The following is a 21,019-nucleotide window of genomic DNA, read 5'->3' on the forward strand; positions in this document are numbered from 1 at the left end:
GTGTGGGAAGGGGAACACAAACAGACTGACAAACATAAAACATAAAAGAATCGTAAACAAGCCGGAGTCACAACTAGAGGGTACGTCAAAAGCAGAATCAGTAAGCAAGAGTCAAAGTCCAAAACTAGCCGAGTTAGCAACAATATAGATACAGATACAGAGCAATACAAACTAGCAGCAACCAGGTGGAGAAAGGGATTTTCAAACACTGGCACTGGTGACTAGTGAAGCTGCAATTTATGCAGCCAGAACTCCACCTCCAGAACCTGATAGGTGCTGGACAGCATCTGGGAATTAACCCCTCATGGTGCAGAAACAACCAAGCACCAAGCAGAGGTTCAAAGTCCCAGCCACTCCTAGACAGCGCGAGATCTTAGCAGCCGCTGCCCAGGACGAGAGGTGGAATTTGCGCGGATACGCGCCGGGGTTCGGAGAACGCTGCTGGTACCACCAGAAGAACCAGAAGTCCCAGCAATCTCCCTAGCGAACCTGACACATACAATATAAAAAATTATTTCAAAGGACGGCTATGCTTTAGTTTAAGTTATTCTTAGATACACACTAATGTAACTCTGTGCCCGGCCTCATAAGGAACACACTATTAACCGGACATTAGTCCTACACAAGATTTTGTGATAGAATGAGGATGCACACCTATGAATATGCAGATAAATGTGTCCGGTCTTTATCTAGACTCCTTCATCCCAAGACACAAGCGATGTACATACGTAATTGAAGACCTGTCATATGGAGGGACATTATGATTTTCTTCAAGAGTGGACTTGGACGTATATACAGCGCTCCCAGCTCTGCCACTGGAAACCGTCACTTCTTTGGACGACCATTGATGTGAAATTATTCGCTAAAGTCATTGCCAACAGACCTTCCCCTCATATCCCCTCTCTAATAGCAGATGACCAAGTGGAGTTTGTATAGGGATGGGAGGTCTGTGAGAATATGACCAAAACATTTCAACTGATTTCCCATGCTCAAAAGCGCGATATCCCGGCTTGCCTACTTTCGTACAGTGCCTAAAAGGTACTCTCACCCAAATTGGTACTGGCCCTCGTTACTGAGGAAAATCATGGCCCAGTATACCTCTCCTTCGGCCCATGTACATGTCAATGGGCAATTATCTCTGTTCTGGATTTACAATGAGCCGCAACAGGGGAGCCCTCTTTACTACTCTATGTCCTGACCACGGAGAAATGTTAACATCCACTTTCATTGGGACAAACTAACTGTAAACTTGCACTAGATGACCTATTCTTGCAGGTTACAGATTCACTGACCTCCATCCCCTCCATAATTTCAGACACCAAATCAGAGGCCGTTAACATTTCTGTGGCTCTAGTCACAGTCAACCAGCTTACTTACAACTTCTCTTTTAAGTGGTAACCGTGCTCCATTAAATACCAGGGGATGTGTGTTCCACCGGACTTATCAGACTTGTACATGAGAAATGACCCATTCCTCGAAAAACTCTACAGAGTCTCTGACTGTGACACCAGAGGCGGAGCATGATTGGGTAGGATTAACACAGTCAAAATAGACAGACCTTCTCCCTCATATTCTCTGCTGCCCCTGTCTTCCTCCTCTTCCTTCTTTAAACAGTTTGAGAAAGCCATCAGTGTGGGATCTTCTAAACTGCGAATCAGACTCTCTATTCTCTGTTTTCCTAAGTCCATTGGAGGTACTGGGCGGTCGATTGGTTCAAATGTGCCATCTATAAGCAATGGATGCATCTGGAAGGGAGCATCTCACAAGTGGCTCTTCAGTCCCTTCCTTGAGTTGCCCCTAAGCTTCGCAATACAGACAGACTCCCTTCCACATATTATCATCAAATCCTCTACTCCTGGGAACAACAGCTCTCTCGTGGCACACTTCCACCAGGTTAGGACCCCTTGCACCATTAGTTGACTATCCTGCTTTTCTTCCGGCCTCTGGAGGGGATTCATTCTTAATAATGATAATAATTCTTTATTTATATAGCGCACACAGATTACGCAGCGATTAACAAAGCTTGTCAAATTGGTCCCTGTCCCAATGGGGCTCACAATCTAAACAACCTAACAGTATGTTTTGAAGTGTGAGAGGAAACCGGAGTACCCGGAGGAAACCCACGCAAACACGTAGAGAACATACAAACTCTTTGCAGATGTTGACCTGGGTGGGATTCGAACCCAGGACCCCAGTGCTGCAAGGCAGATGTGCTACTCACTCAGCCACCGTGCCGCCTCTGGCATAGTCAGTCCACACTTGTCTTTCTGATCTTTTAGATCAGTGGTCCCCAACTTTTTTTTGCCCAGGAACCGGCTGTGAGCATGCATTTTTTCCAGGGACCAGTGGGCAATGGGGTCTGGTGTCATTGTCTCATAGCCAAAAATGTATGTTTGCATGCCCCACTATTATTCCCTGTGTGGCCAACTTTTATGGTCCCATTTCCTGAAAAAGCACCTTCCCACACTTATATTGTCCCCTACCTGTATAGCAAGCCTCCCCTGCTTCCACTGTCACCTCTCCTGTAGTCCTCCCCCCTTCCTGTAGCATTCCCTTTTTCCAATGTCCCTTTTCCTTCAGCATGCCCCCTTCCAATGTCCCCTCTTCATAGCATGTCCCCTCTCCTGTAGCATGCCTTCCCATTTCCCCTAAAAGCTACAGGAAATGGGACATTGGAGCGGACACAAATGTCCCTTTTCCTGCAGCATACTCGCCTTCTCCATTCCCCTGCAGCAGTCTGCTCTTCCTTCACTTCTCTTCTTCATTAATATGTGGCTCTATTTCGGCAGACGCAATGTCATGACATAATGCACTGCTCTATTGCCAGTGCGCGTTAACACGGAAATGAAGTAAAGGAAGAGAGGACTGCTGTGGGGGAAAGGGGAAGGTGAGAATTGCATTTTCTTTTAATAGAATTTTCTTGCGGCCCTGGACCAGGCGCTCCTCGGCCCGGTCTTGGGCCACGGCCCGGTGGTTGGGGAACAGTGTTTTAGAGGACTCTGACAGCCTGCCCTCATTAGTATCCTTACAGAGCTCCTGTCCAGAGACCATTCAATTATGATCCCAAGATAAATGTCAACTCTGCCGCTCTACCACTGACTGAGTTTTACCTCCTTGGTCTTACCCCTCTGACTTTCGCGACCATGACCAGATTCCTCAAGCACTCATTTGCCTCCTCCAGTGTGTCATCTGTATGCATCTGGGAATCCGAGCTGGATAAACAATTCTTGGAAGACGATTATCAAAAATCATTTCTGCTCGCCCACAAGCTTTCAGTCACTTGTTTCTATCCTGTCCTATTGGTACCGACACCATTAGCTCCTGCACAAAGTGCACTGGTCTGTACCGGAAGCCTGATGGTGCTGGAATGCTGATGTTAGCTCTATGCTCCATATTTGGTGAACATGACCCAAACTTTTAACCTTCTGGAATACAATGTTTACCCTCTACTCTTCATTGTCAGGCTCTACAATTCCCCTGTGGGCCTTCTTTCCATGATCCTGGGCTCATGGCCTTCTCTTAAGAAAGGTCTCTTCCTACATTTCTTGACAGCAGCAAGTGCTGTGATCCCACATCATTGGAAAACTACCTCTTGTCCTCTAACTGAAAGGGTTAATGTGATGAATTACTTGTTGAGGATGAAGGAAATTATAGCGGATGTTGACCATCCTGACACGTTTCCGCACCTGGTCTACCTGGCTTAGTAAGAACAGAGCTCTCCCTGTGGTTAGGGTTAGACCCCTGCCGAGTGCTCGTGTTGTGGCTCCTGTGTCCTGACTACCACGTGCCTTGGGGAGGCTCACCTGCCCTTCTCCCTTACATCTCTTTTCTCCATTTACTTGCCTATCTTTTGACTTTTCTATCTATGTGGTTGTTTGCAAATTATGTATTGCAATATAATCCGGTCCTCTCAATTTTTAGAATTTCGGCTTTAAGCCTCAGTGCGACACATAGGTCCATTACTCTGGTACATCGGTTAATGTTTATGTAGACATTACTTTGACCAGAACTCTGTTGCCTTCATTCATTCTTATTGTCAAACTTTGATACGGAAAAATTTATGTTTTTGAAATTAAAAACTATGAAAAATAATTCTCTGTGGTCTCCCAGCTAACTCTCTAACGCCTCTCCAATCCATACTAAACCCTGCTGCCCGGCTCATCCATCTCTGACAGCCTCGAATTCAATTTAAGATACTAACCAAGAATTACAAAGCCTTCCACAACCTGTCCCCTCAATATATCTCTGACCTCATCAGCCAATACCGCCCCACACGTAATCTCCGCTCCTTCACAGGACCTTCAGATTCACTCTATTACCATCCGCTCCTCCTGTAACCGTATCCAGGACTTCTCCCGTGCATCTCCCAAACCCTGGAACACTCTATCAAAACGTACCAGACTGCCCCCCACTTTCCAAACCTTCAAACGTAACCTGAAAACCCACTAGTTCAGGTTCACTTACAAACACAGATTAACTACTCTGCTCCCTCACCTCATGTCTCCATCCCCCCCCCATATAGATTGTGAGCCATCACGGGCAGGGTCCTCCCCTTCTACTTGTCTCATGATCACTGTAGTTAGAGCAACATGGAAATAATAGTGCTCTATAAATAAATAAATTAAAAAATAATAATTGTTGCACCGGAGCTAAACAACAGTCATCATGATATACTCCAAACACAGTGAACACAGATACAGATTAAATATATATATATTTTTTTAAAACTGCAGATCTGCTGTTTTTTTTTTGTCTCATGAGTCAGCAATAAAAGCTACAGGTCTTCCCACACAAAAAAACAACACCCTCCCACAACTGATAGAAGCAGCATAAAAAAACAAAGAAAAAAAACAAGTTATGGGTTTAGAAAGGGGAAATGCTATTTTAGATTAAATAAAATGGGGTGCAAATGTATTTATTTCTGCTCAAAATGTCTGGAAAATTTCCTAATATTGCACATTATGTGGAGGGATCTTACTTCTCTAGCAGAGGGGTTCTGGTTTTGGCACATGTCAGGAGACTGGCCTGACTGCAATTACTTGTGGAGGAGGAAGGATTGGCTTAGCATAATGATAATTCCATTATGTATATAGCGCATACAGATTGTGCAGCGCTGTACGGAGTTTGCCACATTGGTCCTTGTCCCATATGGGGCTCACAATCTAAACAACCTACCAGTATGTTTTGGAGTGTGGGAGGAAACTGGAGGACCCAGAGGAAACCCACACAAACACAGAGAGGACATATAAACTCTCTGCAGATGTTGACCCGAATGGGACTTGAACCCAGGACCCCAGAACCAAGGCTGTAATGCTAAACACTTAGCCACCGTACCACCCCTGTATTTTATTAGTTGGTCTAAGCCGCTTGGTTTCAACAAAAAGACCTCAGTTGACCTCAAGTTTCATACTTTGAAACAAACTGTAATAACCCAATCCTCCTCTTCAAACAAACACAAATTGTGTCACTCACTTCTTGCACGGATGATATCAATACTTTTCTTTCCAGAAATAGGTCATTTTTTTTCTGTCTTGAAGCCACTTCCTGAGCGGAGTCTTCCTTCTTCCCAGGTCTCTCCTGAAATTGTACCTACACACCAATGCCTTAACATGGCCCTTACATTATCTAATGAATGAGATCTCCATAGTCTGTACATAGTGAGTAGCCCCGCCATGTAGCCTCAGCTCCGGCTACTCCACGCCCCAGAAAATGTACATATTAGGGAAATAAAAGTTATAAAAAGACTGTGGTGACGTGAGGATTAGCCCGTAAAAGGACTATCCTCCCATCCTATAGATACACCTTTACATCTAGATCTGTGGTGGTAGGTTTCCTTTAAGAAACTTGTCTTTGTGGTGACTATTGTCAGGTACCCCCACTAAATCCTGTTGTGAGCGCAGTCTGAAGAATAAAATAAAGCCATTAAGGATGCAGCCAGTTTTGTTTTTTAAGAAGTTAAAACTTGACTGCAAAATCTAAAAAAATTTTTTTCTTCCTTCACAGCTCTGTATGGGGGCTCGTTTTCTACGATGTACTAATAAGTTGGAAAAAAAAGTGGGAAAGATTGCAGTTGCACGATTTTCAGATTATTGTCACAGACACAAAGGCTAAGCAGACATGACATGTGCCAGAAATGTGCTGTGTATACACCGAAGGAGTCAGAAGCTGCATAAAATAACATAATATCCACTAGAAAAGGGTCTCATGGCTGAGCCCACACAGACCTATCACTTATTGAAGTAGATTCCCCATTCCCACATCATCACTGAACGGTTTTAATATTCCCTGTTATGCACTTGTTGTCCTAGTAAGCAGAATTGTATCAATATGCAAATTACCTGCTGAGTCTAATTGGGGAGTGGAGCAGCTTCTGAGAGCTCCGGGGCTGTGGCTACTCCACGCCTGAGTGGTCTCTGTAGAACCCTCCCCCCAGGCACCCAGGTGCTTATGGACGCAGCCCAAGCAGGTGCAGTGGGTACCCTGCAGGCTTCATGGGCACAAGAGCCACTGCACTCACAAGTGGCACGGATGCGAGGGGGAGTTCGTGTGATTCTGTACAGGCTACTTACACAGAGGCAACTCCACGTCCCTCTTCAGCTAAATTGCCTATTAATAACATTTCATTTTGTGGCATAAAGGCTGCATACAAGGGAATATTACGGTAAATCCAGTTTACCTGTAGTGATACGCCATGAGGACTCTAACACGGGATCTATTTCAATCACTTGGGCTTAGACGCTTCATCAAACGCTATACTTGTGTCAGATATCGGCCGGCCCTTCTCTCCGAATCACCTCTCGTTAACAAATCTTGCACCTTTGCCAGGAAATGTGATATAAACCTAATCATAAACCTCTTTAATGATTCTACATTACAGTTACTGGAGAGAAAGAAATATAAAATTATGCAAAACTCAAACATATGGTAGAAAAAAAATAATGTAATAAGACATGACAGCACGCAGGGTACAGATAGTTTTATTAGCCTTTCTTTCCATAGGAAACCAGGCTAAAATGAATAGAAATACAACAAAAGAGAAAGCGTGGCACAGTGGCATGTGCCATTATTGTGGAAAGCCGCAGCTCGTACAGGCTCAGAGACACGCTCCCCCCTCCTCTGCACCACTGTATCCCCGGAGGGTTTTTTTTTATTACTCTTTTTATTTCTGCCGGTTCAATTAAATACTGAATTTCAACGAATCTTTCTGACCATGCTTTACACACAGATTTGGTGTTGTAGGGGCAGCGAGCTGGCATTTGTTAACGGCCGGTCTAGGGTCCTACATCGTAGGACTGGGCCGCTGCTGCGGTGCTACACACTGACTGGAGACCAGCGTCTAGAACCCGTCAGTATCGTGTACGGCACCAAAGCTCCAGTACTGGTACCCCAACGCTTTAGTGGCCTGTACTGCATCACTACCCGGGTATAGGGGTATTCTGAGCAGAGGCCAAGACAACTTCAAACCTTGCAAAACGAACCAGCGACTGCTACAACCTCAGGGAGCCGACGCTCAAACTTTCCATAAAACGTTTCATCTTTATATCCTTTTAAATATAAAAGGCAGGCTACAATGCGAGGAAGGAGCCGGGTGCCCGTCACGTGGCTTACGGTCCTGCTTCTCTGAACAGAGGGAACGCCGGCTCGTGTAGTCCTTGGATAATAAATTATTTTCTCTTTCTGAAATGATTTGTGGGTTTTTTTCTTTTTTTTTTTTCTTCTTAACTTTAAAGTCTCTTCTCTATTTTTTTTTTTTATAAAAGAAAAAAAAGCGATGTGGGAAGGCATTTAAAACAAAAAAATATTTACTTCTATAAATAGTGTGTGTGTGGGGGGGGAACCCTCCTTCCCACAAAGCTCAAGGGGATGACCTCCCCTTTAACAATTCTAAACAATGCTGGGATTGGGAAACTCCTTCATCACCTTGCTGCTGTTTCGGATCTTTAGTTTATTCTCTTCACGCTTGTTTTCCTCCATTTGTTCTGTACCCTGATTGGCGAAGAGACAGGAATGGGAGGGCGAAAAAAAAAAATTGTATATAAAGTTGCTGAACCTGACCCTGGCTGTGACTCCTCCAACCTGGCAGCGAGGTCATTAAAACGTCATTTGATTAAGTTTCTAGTTGTCCTCGGACTCCTCCTCTGCCTCTCGCAGCCACGTGAAAAAGGCAGTGACTGATTTTAGTGCTACACCTTTTCCATTCTGCTCGGCGGGGTCTTTACTACTTTCCCACCCGTAGAAGGCGTCCTCAGAAATGACCTCTTCATCGTAAAGACAGTCAAAAAACATCCGGAGCAAGTCTGCCAGGAAGAAACAGGAGAGAGTCAATAGCTGCAGCAATAATATGCCAGAATGCTGACCCATTACATTTTATGTATATAGATCACAACACTGACCCATCATTACATCACTACTGACAATAGATGATGTCACAGCTTATCTCCTCCCCCTCCCTGTACAATGACCTCTATATAGATAACACTGACCCATCATTACATCACTACTGACAATAGATGATGTCACAGCTTATCTCCTCCCCCTCCCTGTACAATGACCTCTATATATATAACACTGACCCATCATTACATCACTACTGACAATAGATGATGTCACAGCTTATCTCCTCCCCCTCCCTGTACAATGACCTCTATATAGATAACACTGACCCATCATTACATCACTACTGACAATAGATGATGTCACAGCTTATCTCCTCCTCCTCCCTGTACAATATCCTCTATATAGATAACACTGACCCATCATTACATCACTACTGACAATAGATGATGTCACAGCTTATCTCCTCCCCCTCCCTGTACAATGACCTCTATATAGATAACACTGACCCATCATTACATCACTACTGACAATAGATGATATCACAGCTTATCTCCTCCTCCTCCCTGTACAATGACCTCTATATAGATAACACTGACCCTTCATTACATCACTACTGACAATAGATGATGTCACAGCTTATCTCCTCCTCCTCCCTGTACAATATCCTCTATATAGATAACACTGACCCATCATTACATCACTACTGACAATAGATGATGTCACAGCTTATCTCCTCCTCCACCCTGTACAATGACCTCTATATAGATAACAGTGACCCATCATTACATCACTACTGACAATAGATGATGTCACAGCTTATCTCCTCCCCCTCCCTGTACAATGACCTCTATATAGATAACACTGACCCATCATTACATCACTACTGACAATAGATGATGTCACAGCTTATCTCCTCCCCTCCCTGTACAGTGATCTCTATATAGATAACACTGACCTATCATTACATCACTACTGACAATAGATGATGTCACAGCTTATCTCCTCCCCCTCCCTGTACAATGACCTCTATATAGATAACACTGACCCATCATTACATCACTACTGACAATAGATGTCACAGCTTATCTCCTCCTCCTCCCTGTACAATGACCTCTATATAGATAACACTGACCCATCATTACATCACTACTGACAATAGATAATGTCACAGCTTATCTCCTCCTCCTCCCTGTACAATGACCTCTATATAGATAACACTGACCCATCATTACATCACTACTGACAATAGATTATGTCACAGCTTATCCCCTCCCCCTCCCTGTACAATGACCTCTATATAGATAACACTGACCCATCATTACATCACTACTGACAATAGATGTCACAGCTTATCTCCTCCTCCTCCCTGTACAGTGATCTCTATATAGATAACACTGACCTATCATTACATCACTACTGACAATAGAGGATGTCACAGCTTATCTCCTCCCCCTCCCTGTACAATGACCTCTATATAGATAACACTGACCCATCATTACATCACTACTGACAATAGATGATGTCACAGCTTATCTCCTCCCCCTCCCTGTACAATGACCTCTATATAGATAACACTGACCCATCATTACATCACTACTGACAATAGATGATGTCACAGCTTATCTCCTCCCCCTCCTGTACAATATCCTCTATATAGATAACACTGACCCATCATTACATCACTACTGACAATAGATTATGTCACAGCTTATCCCCTCTCCCTCCCTGTACAATGACCTCTATATAGATAACACTGACCCATCATTACATCACTACTGACAATAGATGTCACAGCTTATCTCCTCCTCCTCCCTGTACAGTGATCTCTATATAGATAACACTGACCTATCATTACATCACTACTGACAATAGATGATGTCACAGCTTATCTCCTCCCCCTCCCTGTACAATGACCTCTATATAGATAACACTGACCCATCATTACATCACTACTGACAATAGATGATGTCACAGCTTATCTCCTCCCCCTCCCTGTACAATGACCTCTATATAGATAACACTGACCCATCATTACATCACTACTGACAATAGATGTCACAGCTTATCTCCTCCTCCTCCCTGTACAGTGATCTCTATATAGATAACACTGACCTATCATTACATCACTACTGACAATAGAGGATGTCACAGCTTATCTCCTCCCCCTCCCTGTACAATGACCTCTATATAGATAACACTGACCCATCATTACATCACTACTGACAATAGATGATGTCACAGCTTATCTCCTCCCCCTCCCTGTACAATGACCTCTATATAGATAACACTGACCCATCATTACATCACTACTGACAATAGATGATGTCACAGCTTATCCCCTCCCCCTCCCTGTACAATGACCTCTATATAGATAACACTGACCCATCATTACATCACTACTGACAATAGATGATGTCACAGCTTATCTCCTCCCCCTCCCTGTACAATGACCTCTATATAGATAACACTGACCCATCATTACATCACTACTAACAATAGATGATGTCACAGCTTATCTCCTTCCCCTCCCTGTACAATGACCTCTATATAGATAACACTGACCCATCATTACATCACTACTGACAATAGATGATGTCACAGCTTATCTCCTCCCCCTCCCTGTACAATGACCTCTATATAGATAACACTGACCCATCATTACATCACTACTGACAATAGATGATGTCACAGCTTATCTCCTCCCCCTCCCTGTACAATGACCTCTATATAGATAACACTGACCTATCATTACATCACTACTGACAATAGATGGTGTCACAGCTTATCTCCTCCCCTCCCGTACACTGACCTCTATATAGATAACACTGACCCATCATTACATCACTACTGACAATAGATGATGTCACAGCTTATCTCCTCCCCCTCCCTGTACAATGACCTCTATATAGATAACACTGACCCATCATTACATCACTACTGACAATAGATGATGTCACAGCTTATCTCCTTCCCCTCCCTGTACAATGACCTCTATATAGATAACACTGACCCATCATTACATCACTACTGATAATAGATGATGTCACAGCTTATCTCCTCCTCCTCCCTGTACAATGACCTCTATATAGATAACACTGACCCATCATTACATCACTACTGACAATAGATGATGTCATAGCTTATCTCCTCCCCCTCCCTGTACAATGACCTCTATATAGATAACACTGACCCATCATTACATCACTACTGATAATAGATGATGTCACAGCTTATCTCCTCCTCCTCCCTGTACAATGACCTCTATATAGATAACACTGACCCATCATTACATCACTACTGACAATAGATGGTGTCACAGCTTATCTCCTCCCCTCCCGTACACTGACCTCTATATAGATAACACTGACCCATCATTACATCACTACTGACAATAGATGATGTCACAGCTTATCTCCTCCCCCTCCCTGTACAATGACCTCTATATAGATAACACTGACCCATCATTACATCACTACTGACAATAGATGATGTCACAGCTTATCTCCTCCTCCTCCCTGTACAGTGACCTCTATATAGATAACACTGACCCATCATTACATCACTACTGACAATAGATGTCACAGCTTATCCCCTCCCCCTCCCTGTACAATGACCTCTATATAGATAGCACTGACCCATCATTACATCACTACTGACAATAGATGATGTCACAGCTTATCTCCTCCTCCTCCCTGTACAATGACCTCTATATAGATAACACTGACCCATCATTACATCACTACTGACAATAGATTATGTCACAGCTTATCTCCTCCCCCTCCCTGTACAATGACCTCTATATAGATAACACTGACCTATCATTACATCACTACTGACAATAGATGATGTCACAGCTTATCTCCTCCCCCTCCCTGTACAATGACCTCTATATAGATAACACTGACCCATCATTACATCACTACTGACAATAGATGTCACAGCTTATCTCCTCCCCTCCCTGTACAGTGATCTCTATATAGATAACACTGACCTATCATTACATCACTACTGACAATAGATGATGTCACAGCTTATCTCCTCCCCCTCCCTGTACAATGACCTCTATATAGATAACACTGACCCATCATTACATCACTACTGACAATAGATGATGTCACAGCTTATCCCCTCCCCCTCCCTGTACAATGACCTCTATATAGATAACACTGACCCATCATTACATCACTACTGACAATAGATGATGTCACAGCTTATCTCCTCCTCCTCCCTGTACAATGACCTCTATATAGATAACACTGACCCATCATTACATCACTACTGACAATAGATAATGTCACAGCTTATCTCCTCCTCCTCCCTGTACAATGACCTCTATATAGATAACACTGACCCATCATTACATCACTACTGACAATAGATTATGTCACAGCTTATCCCCTCCCCCTCCCTGTACAATGACCTCTATATAGATAACACTGACCCATCATTACATCACTACTGACAATAGATGTCACAGCTTATCTCCTCCTCCTCCCTGTACAGTGATCTCTATATAGATAACACTGACCTATCATTACATCACTACTGACAATAGAGGATGTCACAGCTTATCTCCTCCCCCTCCCTGTACAATGACCTCTATATAGATAACACTGACCCATCATTACATCACTACTGACAATAGATGATGTCACAGCTTATCTCCTCCCCCTCCCTGTACAATGACCTCTATATAGATAACACTGACCCATCATTACATCACTACTGACAATAGATGATGTCACAGCTTATCTCCTCCCCCTCCTGTACAATATCCTCTATATAGATAACACTGACCCATCATTACATCACTACTGACAATAGATTATGTCACAGCTTATCCCCTCTCCCTCCCTGTACAATGACCTCTATATAGATAACACTGACCCATCATTACATCACTACTGACAATAGATGATGTCACAGCTTATCTCCTCCCCCTCCCTGTACAATGACCTCTATATAGATAACACTGACCCATCATTACATCACTACTGACAATAGATGATGTCACAGCTTATCTCCTCCCCCTCCCTGTACAATGTCCTCTATATAGATAACACTGACCCATCATTACATCACTACTGACAATAGATGATGTCACAGCTTATCTCCTCCCCCTCCCTGTACAATGACCTCTATATAGATAACACTGACCCATCATTACATCACTACTGACAATAGATGATGTCACAGCTTATCTCCTCCCCCTCCCTGTACAATGACCTCTATATAGATAACACTGACCTATCATTACATCACTACTGACAATAGATGGTGTCACAGCTTATCTCCTCCCCTCCCGTACACTGACCTCTATATAGATAACACTGACCCATCATTACATCACTACTGACAATAGATGATGTCACAGCTTATCTCCTCCCCCTCCCTGTACAATGACCTCTATATAGATAACACTGACCCATCATTACATCACTACTAACAATAGATGATGTCACAGCTTATCTCCTTCCCCTCCCTGTACAATGACCTCTATATAGATAACACTGACCCATCATTACATCACTACTGACAATAGATGATGTCACAGCTTATCTCCTCCCCCTCCCTGTACAATGACCTCTATATAGATAACACTGACCCATCATTACATCACTACTGACAATAGATGATGTCACAGCTTATCTCCTCCCCCTCCCTGTACAATGACCTCTATATAGATAACACTGACCTATCATTACATCACTACTGACAATAGATGGTGTCACAGCTTATCTCCTCCCCTCCCGTACACTGACCTCTATATAGATAACACTGACCCATCATTACATCACTACTGACAATAGATGATGTCACAGCTTATCTCCTCCCCCTCCCTGTACAATGACCTCTATATAGATAACACTGACCCATCATTACATCACTACTAACAATAGATGATGTCACAGCTTATCTCCTTCCCCTCCCTGTACAATGACCTCTATATAGATAACACTGACCCATCATTACATCACTACTGATAATAGATGATGTCACAGCTTATCTCCTCCTCCTCCCTGTACAATGACCTCTATATAGATAACACTGACCCATCATTACATCACTACTGACAATAGATGATGTCATAGCTTATCTCCTCCCCCTCCCTGTACAATGACCTCTATATAGATAACACTGACCCATCATTACATCACTACTGATAATAGATGATGTCACAGCTTATCTCCTCCTCCTCCCTGTACAATGACCTCTATATAGATAACACTGACCCATCATTACATCACTACTGACAATAGATGGTGTCACAGCTTATCTCCTCCCCTCCCGTACACTGACCTCTATATAGATAACACTGACCCATCATTACATCACTACTGACAATAGATGATGTCACAGCTTATCTCCTCCCCCTCCCTGTACAATGACCTCTATATAGATAACACTGACCCATCATTACATCACTACTGACAATAGATGATGTCACAGCTTATCTCCTCCTCCTCCCTGTACAGTGACCTCTATATAGATAACACTGACCCATCATTACATCACTACTGACAATAGATGTCACAGCTTATCCCCTCCTCCTCCCTGTACAATGACCTCTATATAGATAGCACTGACCCATCATTACATCACTACTGACAATAGATGATGTCACAGCTTATCTCCTCCTCCTCCCTGTACAATGACCTCTATATAGATAACACTGACCCATCATTACATCACTACTGACAATAGATGATGTCACAGCTTATCTCCTCCCCCTCCCTGTACAATGACCTCTATATAGATAACACTGACCCATCATTACATCACTACTGACAATAGATGGTGTCACAGCTTATCTCCTCCCCTCCCGTACACTGACCTCTATATAGATAACACTGACCCATCATTACATCACTACTGACAATAGATGATGTCACAGCTTATCTCCTCCCCCTCCCTGTACAATGACCTCTATATAAATAACACTGACCCATCATTACATCACTACTGACAATAGATGATGTCACAGCTTATCTCCTCCTCCTCCCTGTACAGTGACCTCTATATAGATAACACTGACCCATCATTACATCACTACTGACAATAGATGTCACAGCTTATCCCCTCCCCCTCCCTGTACAATGACCTCTATATAGATAGCACTGACCTATCATTACATCACTACTGACAATAGATGATGTCACAGCTTATCTCCTCCTCCTCCCTGTACAATGACCTCTATATAGATAACACTGACCCATCATTACATCACTACTGACAATAGATGATGTCACAGCTTATCTCCTCCCCCTCCCTGTACAATGACCTCTATATAGATAACACTGACCCATCATTACATCACTACTGACAATAGATGATGTCACAGCTTATCTCCTCCCCCTCCCTGTACAATGACCTCTATATAGATAACACTGACCCATCATTACATCACTACTAACAATAGATGATGTCACAGCTTATCCCCTCCCCCTCCCTGTACAATGACCTCTATATAGATAGCACTGACCCATCATTACATCACTACTGACAATAGATGATGTCACAGCTTATCTCCTCCTCCTCCCTGTACAATGACCTCTATATAGATAACACTGACCCATCATTACATCACTACTGACAATAGATGATGTCACAGCTTATCTCCTCCCCCTCCCTGTACAATGACCTCTATATAGATAACACTGACCCATCATTACATCACTACTGACAATAGATGATGTCACAGCTTATCTCCTCCCCCCTCCCTGTACAATGACCTCTATATAGATAACACTGACCCATCATTACATCACTACTGACAATAGATGATGTCACAGCTTATCTCCTCCTTTCATCATAGAATCTAATGAATTGCTGCCTATGACCATGTTACTGCTGTAAAGCACATCACTAAATGCTGTTATTAAAGCACTGGCAAGATGGACAGTCAATAAAATATAAGCAGATTAGAAAATAATGAGATGTTTTGTTACCAGGTTTTTAAGGAGTCAAAATAAAAGTGAGACATTTCTTATAACATTATACTCACTGGGAGGTTGATCAAGTTTTACTATCAATGCTTGCAGTGCATAAAGTGCTTGTAGTTCTCTCTCTACATTGGAGTCCATGTACTTGAGTAAGACTGAAACCTTCTGTTTGAGAAAGGTAGTGTCCACACGGCAGGAAGAACAGTCCCCTGCAGGAGAGAGAGGTAGGTCAGCTCCCGGCTGTGCTCACGTCTGACCCGGCTGCAGTGGAGAAGACGACTTACCTATTATTGCCGCTTTGCACACTGCGGTCGTTAAAGCTCTCAGGAACGCAGAAGAACTCATCTGACCCTCGTCTAGATTTGCCTGAATAATGGGAAGATTCGGCAAATGTTAAAATACTGAGCAGTAAACTCCTGGACAACACAGCTCCCAACTTTAGGAAAGTGATAGTCACGTTGTCCTTGCTATGACAAAATTATCTGCAGCTGCCAAATTCAAGGTGATTAGGGAGACTCCAAAAAATAACTTAATCCCAGGATGATGTGCCCGAGTGTCCGTACTCACCTCTACCCAGTCAAATATCTGCTCATCACTCGCATTCTCCTCAATTATGAGCTGCTCCATCCGCTTGTTCAACTCCTCCGCCGTCATCTCTTTCCTGGAAAGACTTTCCGATGGGCTGCAGCAGTCGGACAATGTGAAGTCCAGGTTCTGTGGGGGGTAAGGATGTGAACACAGGGCTCAGATGTGATGTCACCCACATGGACAGGGTGCAGACACAAAGCAAAAATAACTCTCTCTTACCTTTTCACTTACAAAGCTCTGAACATCTTCTCCTTCTGGCAGCAAGTCTTTCCACCTTAAACCAGTTTCTCTCCATAAAGCAGCCACTTTCTTATGGCTCTGCAATGGACAGGATTACAGATAACAATCCTCAGCTCAGGAATATTTTTGTCCGATTTATGTTCGCTGTAACTTCTATTTTTCCATGATCAGCATAGGGTAAGATCAGATTGCCGGAGGGGTGACCTTCAGCACCCCCTAACCATCTGTGTACCTGCAAGTTCTCTACACTTCATGCTGTTCACCTGAATAAGGCGACAATCTCCTGCACCACCACCAATAAGAAGATGGCGTGCAGGATGATGTATTATCCGGTCTATACTGAAAATCTAACGTAAAGCTCAATATGTAAATCAGGGACCAAGCTTTAGTTCGCGACAGCTAAAAATACACAAACATGTTACAGGGATTGTCCAAGAGCAAACAAAATTGAACCATAGGACAAATTATCAAGTAACATACAAAGCAGCAGAACTCTTTTTCTGGTCTGCCAAGCTGATGCACTAGAGCCAAAGCGACAAAACATGACCACCACAGGCCACGGCTGGTCCAAGTGCTTATGTACAGTCAAGCAAGAAAACAGGAAAGTAATGCTTTGCCTGAATTTGCCCCAATTTACTTTGATCTTGTACAACCCCTTAAAGGGCTACGTCATGGCAGATCATTATGCAGCAATGAAGTTTCTAGACACTGATACATACCATTTGTTTGCATAGAAGGTGCAATATTTCAGACAGCAAGACACCAGTACGTCCCACAGGGAGCAGCGCCTTATTAAACTCTCTGTCAAGAAGAGAAATACATTAACATGGAAGAATACTCCAGCCACATCCAGGGCTGCATCAATCAGCCTCTGATGACTGTACAGGCAGTCCCCTACTTAAGAATACCAGACTTACATACGACCCCTAGTTACAAAACGGACCTCTGATAATTGGTAATTTATTGTACTTAAGCCCTAGGCTACAATGATCAGCTATAACAGTTATCACAGGTGTCTGTAATGAAGATTTAGTGTTAATCCTGGTTCTTATGACAACCCAACATTTTTAAAACCAAACAACTTCTGTCTGGGGTTACAATTATAAAATATACAGTTCCGACTTACATACAAATTCAACTTAAGAACAAACCTACAGAACCTATATTGTATGTAACCCGGGGACTGCCTGTATTTATATTTGTGCAAAAAGATAGCAGATAGAGTGCTGAAAAATCTCACAAGATGCCTTACGTGATTAATTCTTTTAGAGAAATACCCCCATCCTTCAACATGGGGGTCACCAGTTCCGCCAGGTACAGCCAAATATGTGGGATATCTATCGCCATATCATCCGCCAGCTCAAGCGTCTCCGAAAATCTGCACAAAGTAGTGACAGGTGTGAATACAGAGTGTTCTGCAGTTAAATAATACACAGATCAATGAGGACACACACCCAACGTGCCACATTCATCTATATGAAGATCGAGGGAGCAGACAAGTGCAAGCCAAGGTTCATGTACTAAGCCCCAAGGCAGGATCACTTACCCTGTGAAGAAATCCTGTTTGCTGAGCTTTCCGGACTGCACCAGCTGATACAGAAGTTGTCCCATGTGATCCCTCGTGATCTGACTCCTCTCTAGCGTAGACTCTACACCCACTCGAACGAAGACAGAAAGTGAACCTTGTAAGGCCAGCTCCTCCACACACTGCATGGCCTCCTAGAGACAGACAAGAGACCAGTTCAGAGGATGAGATGTAAGATGCAGATGGGTCCGTTCACAACAGCAGTCTATCTGACCTTGAAGTCATTGATGTGCAGGAACTCGTCAATAATGGCCTTAGACTTTCTTTCTAGCTCCTCTTCTGACACAGGGGACTTGTCGGACTCGGGAGTTTCACACTTGACTTTGAGAGAAACACAAATACGCGATTGGTCAATAATGACTACAGCAAAGGCAAATGATAACCCTGGGGCGTCGCAGGGCCCGCTCTACATGGAATCTCTCACCAGGTTCTCGGAGCTTTCGCTCTAAGCTTGGTGCCTTCTCCTGCTCCGTGGAGACTGGTAAGGTTTTTGGCGTGTGCAATGTCTCTCGCCGTGGCTCCTCTTGATTGTCTATTAGGTCTTTCGTACTGCTGCCTCGCAGGAAGCTGCTGGGACGAGTGGCCGAGGTGGAAGGGGGAGCAGGTTTGTCATTCCTTTCACGGCCAGTGTTACCAGGGCTAATGAATTAGTACACAATCATCATATGATGGTCATTGTATGCTCTATGCACAATCGAGGTGTCTGTTCACATCACAAACTGATACCTTGTTAATATCCTGCGGGTGTCTAGGTCTGAGACTGTGGAGGACGTGGTGGAAGAGACTGAAGGTTGCAGGGCAGAGAATCGATTCAGACTGGGGGCCCCTGGACGTAAGGATTCTGTGACAGAAAGCAGAGACTTTGTTCAAACCAAAAATAAAAGAGTAGATCTGATCTCAACGTATTTACCATCACATGCACAATATGATACGAGTTACATCTAAAACACCAGCATTCACCCCTTACCCGTCTCACTGGTCTTTGCCCCTCCGCTGCTTCCTTTACCCCAGCTGCCGAGCTGAGCTTTGGGCACTAACTGGATCTTCTCATCAATGGTGGGCTGTATGAGGAAAAGGCAAGCTGAACAAAACATATTGGTGCGGCTTCTCCGTGGTATTGATGTGATATACAATGCCCCCCCAGCCCTATAATACACTAATTATACATAATACACACTGCTGCAGAGAATCCCATCACTACTTACCTTGGTGATCTTCAGGAACTTGGTAGGGTCCAGGACTCTGTTATTCTTTGTACCTTGCACCATGTTCCATCCACCCTCCTCTACTCTCTGCACTCCTATGAGGACAAAAAGGCTACAATTAAAGCAACAATCTCCTTATCAAAAGCCAAAGAACTGTGATGAGGAACTTACCTGGCCGCCTCTTCTCTTTGGTCATCAGTTGCTGCACTTTCCTCTGTTCCTCCTGCTCTTCAATTTTGGCCTCTTTGTGGATCTGTTCTATGGTTTTGGGGCCCTGGTCAGCTCTTCGCGACACCCAGTTGCACTGTGTCAAATAAACAAAAGTAAGAGATGCGACACATGGATTTTACCCAATAAGCGAGACATGTAGTGGATGATGTTCGCACTTACCAGTCTCAGGTCTATAACATCCTGCAGCATGAAGCGGATCCGGGATGACGTTTTCCGCTCTTTTACAATCTTCTCCATTTGGTTGAAGTACTGGTCCATGCGCGGCTGTTATAGGTAGATCATACAACAGTCTGTTCAGAGTCCGGGTTTTGACCACAAGCTCTTTACCCATTTCTACCTACACCTGCACCTCAGTAATCTGTGCGCACAATGAACATCCCATTTCTGTGTGTGGGTCTTTACTGACCCAGCAATATTTACAAATGTAACCTTAAAGGGATTATCCACTTTCAGCAAATAATTGATGTGGTTTGTGTAATGAAAAGTAATACAATTTTCCAATATACCTTCGGTATCAATTCCAAACAGTCTTCTAGATCTCTGCTTGCTGTAGAAAGATTCTATGTTTACTTCCAGTGGATAAAAATCTGTCCATGGCTGTGTGATGTGCACCTCCACATGCCGATATAATCACGCAGCTCTGATTACTATCTGTGAAACTAACAGCTCGTGCACCTGTGTGTCCATCACAATACACAAATCCACTGCTAGTAAACATAGTTTTCTATAGAAGGACAGCAAGAAGAGATCTATAAAACAAAGAAATTGATAAAGTATATTAGAAAATTGTATAACTTTACACAAATAATATTACATTATTACACAAACAATATCAATTATTTGCTGAAAGTGGACAACCCCTTTAAAGAGGAAAGGGTCAGTACTATAGA

General features: G+C 43.4%; 1 protein-coding gene across 23 annotated transcripts in view; it reads right to left on the reverse strand.

Annotated features, from left to right (window-relative positions):
• Nucleotides 1-6,961: 6,961 nt before the first annotated feature.
• EIF4G3 (eukaryotic translation initiation factor 4 gamma 3) overlaps nt 6,962-21,019 on the reverse strand; it is a 46,705-nt gene continuing 32,647 nt past the window's right edge. For all 23 annotated transcript variants that reach the window (XM_072155349.1, XM_072155334.1, XM_072155340.1 and 20 more), the window contains 15 exons: nt 20,289-20,393; nt 20,070-20,202; nt 19,899-19,993; nt 19,661-19,754; nt 19,420-19,534; nt 19,118-19,332; nt 18,908-19,014; nt 18,655-18,827; nt 18,361-18,486; nt 17,828-17,909; nt 17,088-17,186; nt 16,848-16,994; nt 16,565-16,646; nt 16,343-16,489; nt 6,962-8,297 (listed from right to left, as the gene is read on the reverse strand). In XM_072155349.1, the coding sequence (XP_072011450.1) occupies nt 8,116-8,297; nt 16,343-16,489; nt 16,565-16,646; nt 16,848-16,994; nt 17,088-17,186; nt 17,828-17,909; nt 18,361-18,486; nt 18,655-18,827; nt 18,908-19,014; nt 19,118-19,332; nt 19,420-19,534; nt 19,661-19,754; nt 19,899-19,993; nt 20,070-20,202; nt 20,289-20,393 (1,902 nt within the window). In that variant the 3' untranslated portion in view covers nt 6,962-8,115. The remainder of the gene's footprint in view (nt 8,298-16,342; nt 16,490-16,564; nt 16,647-16,847; nt 16,995-17,087; nt 17,187-17,827; nt 17,910-18,360; nt 18,487-18,654; nt 18,828-18,907; nt 19,015-19,117; nt 19,333-19,419; nt 19,535-19,660; nt 19,755-19,898; nt 19,994-20,069; nt 20,203-20,288; nt 20,394-21,019) is intronic.

Source organism: Engystomops pustulosus, chromosome 6, assembly GCF_040894005.1.
Source record: "Engystomops pustulosus chromosome 6, aEngPut4.maternal, whole genome shotgun sequence".
Classification (NCBI taxonomy): Eukaryota; Metazoa; Chordata; class Amphibia; order Anura; family Leptodactylidae; genus Engystomops; species Engystomops pustulosus.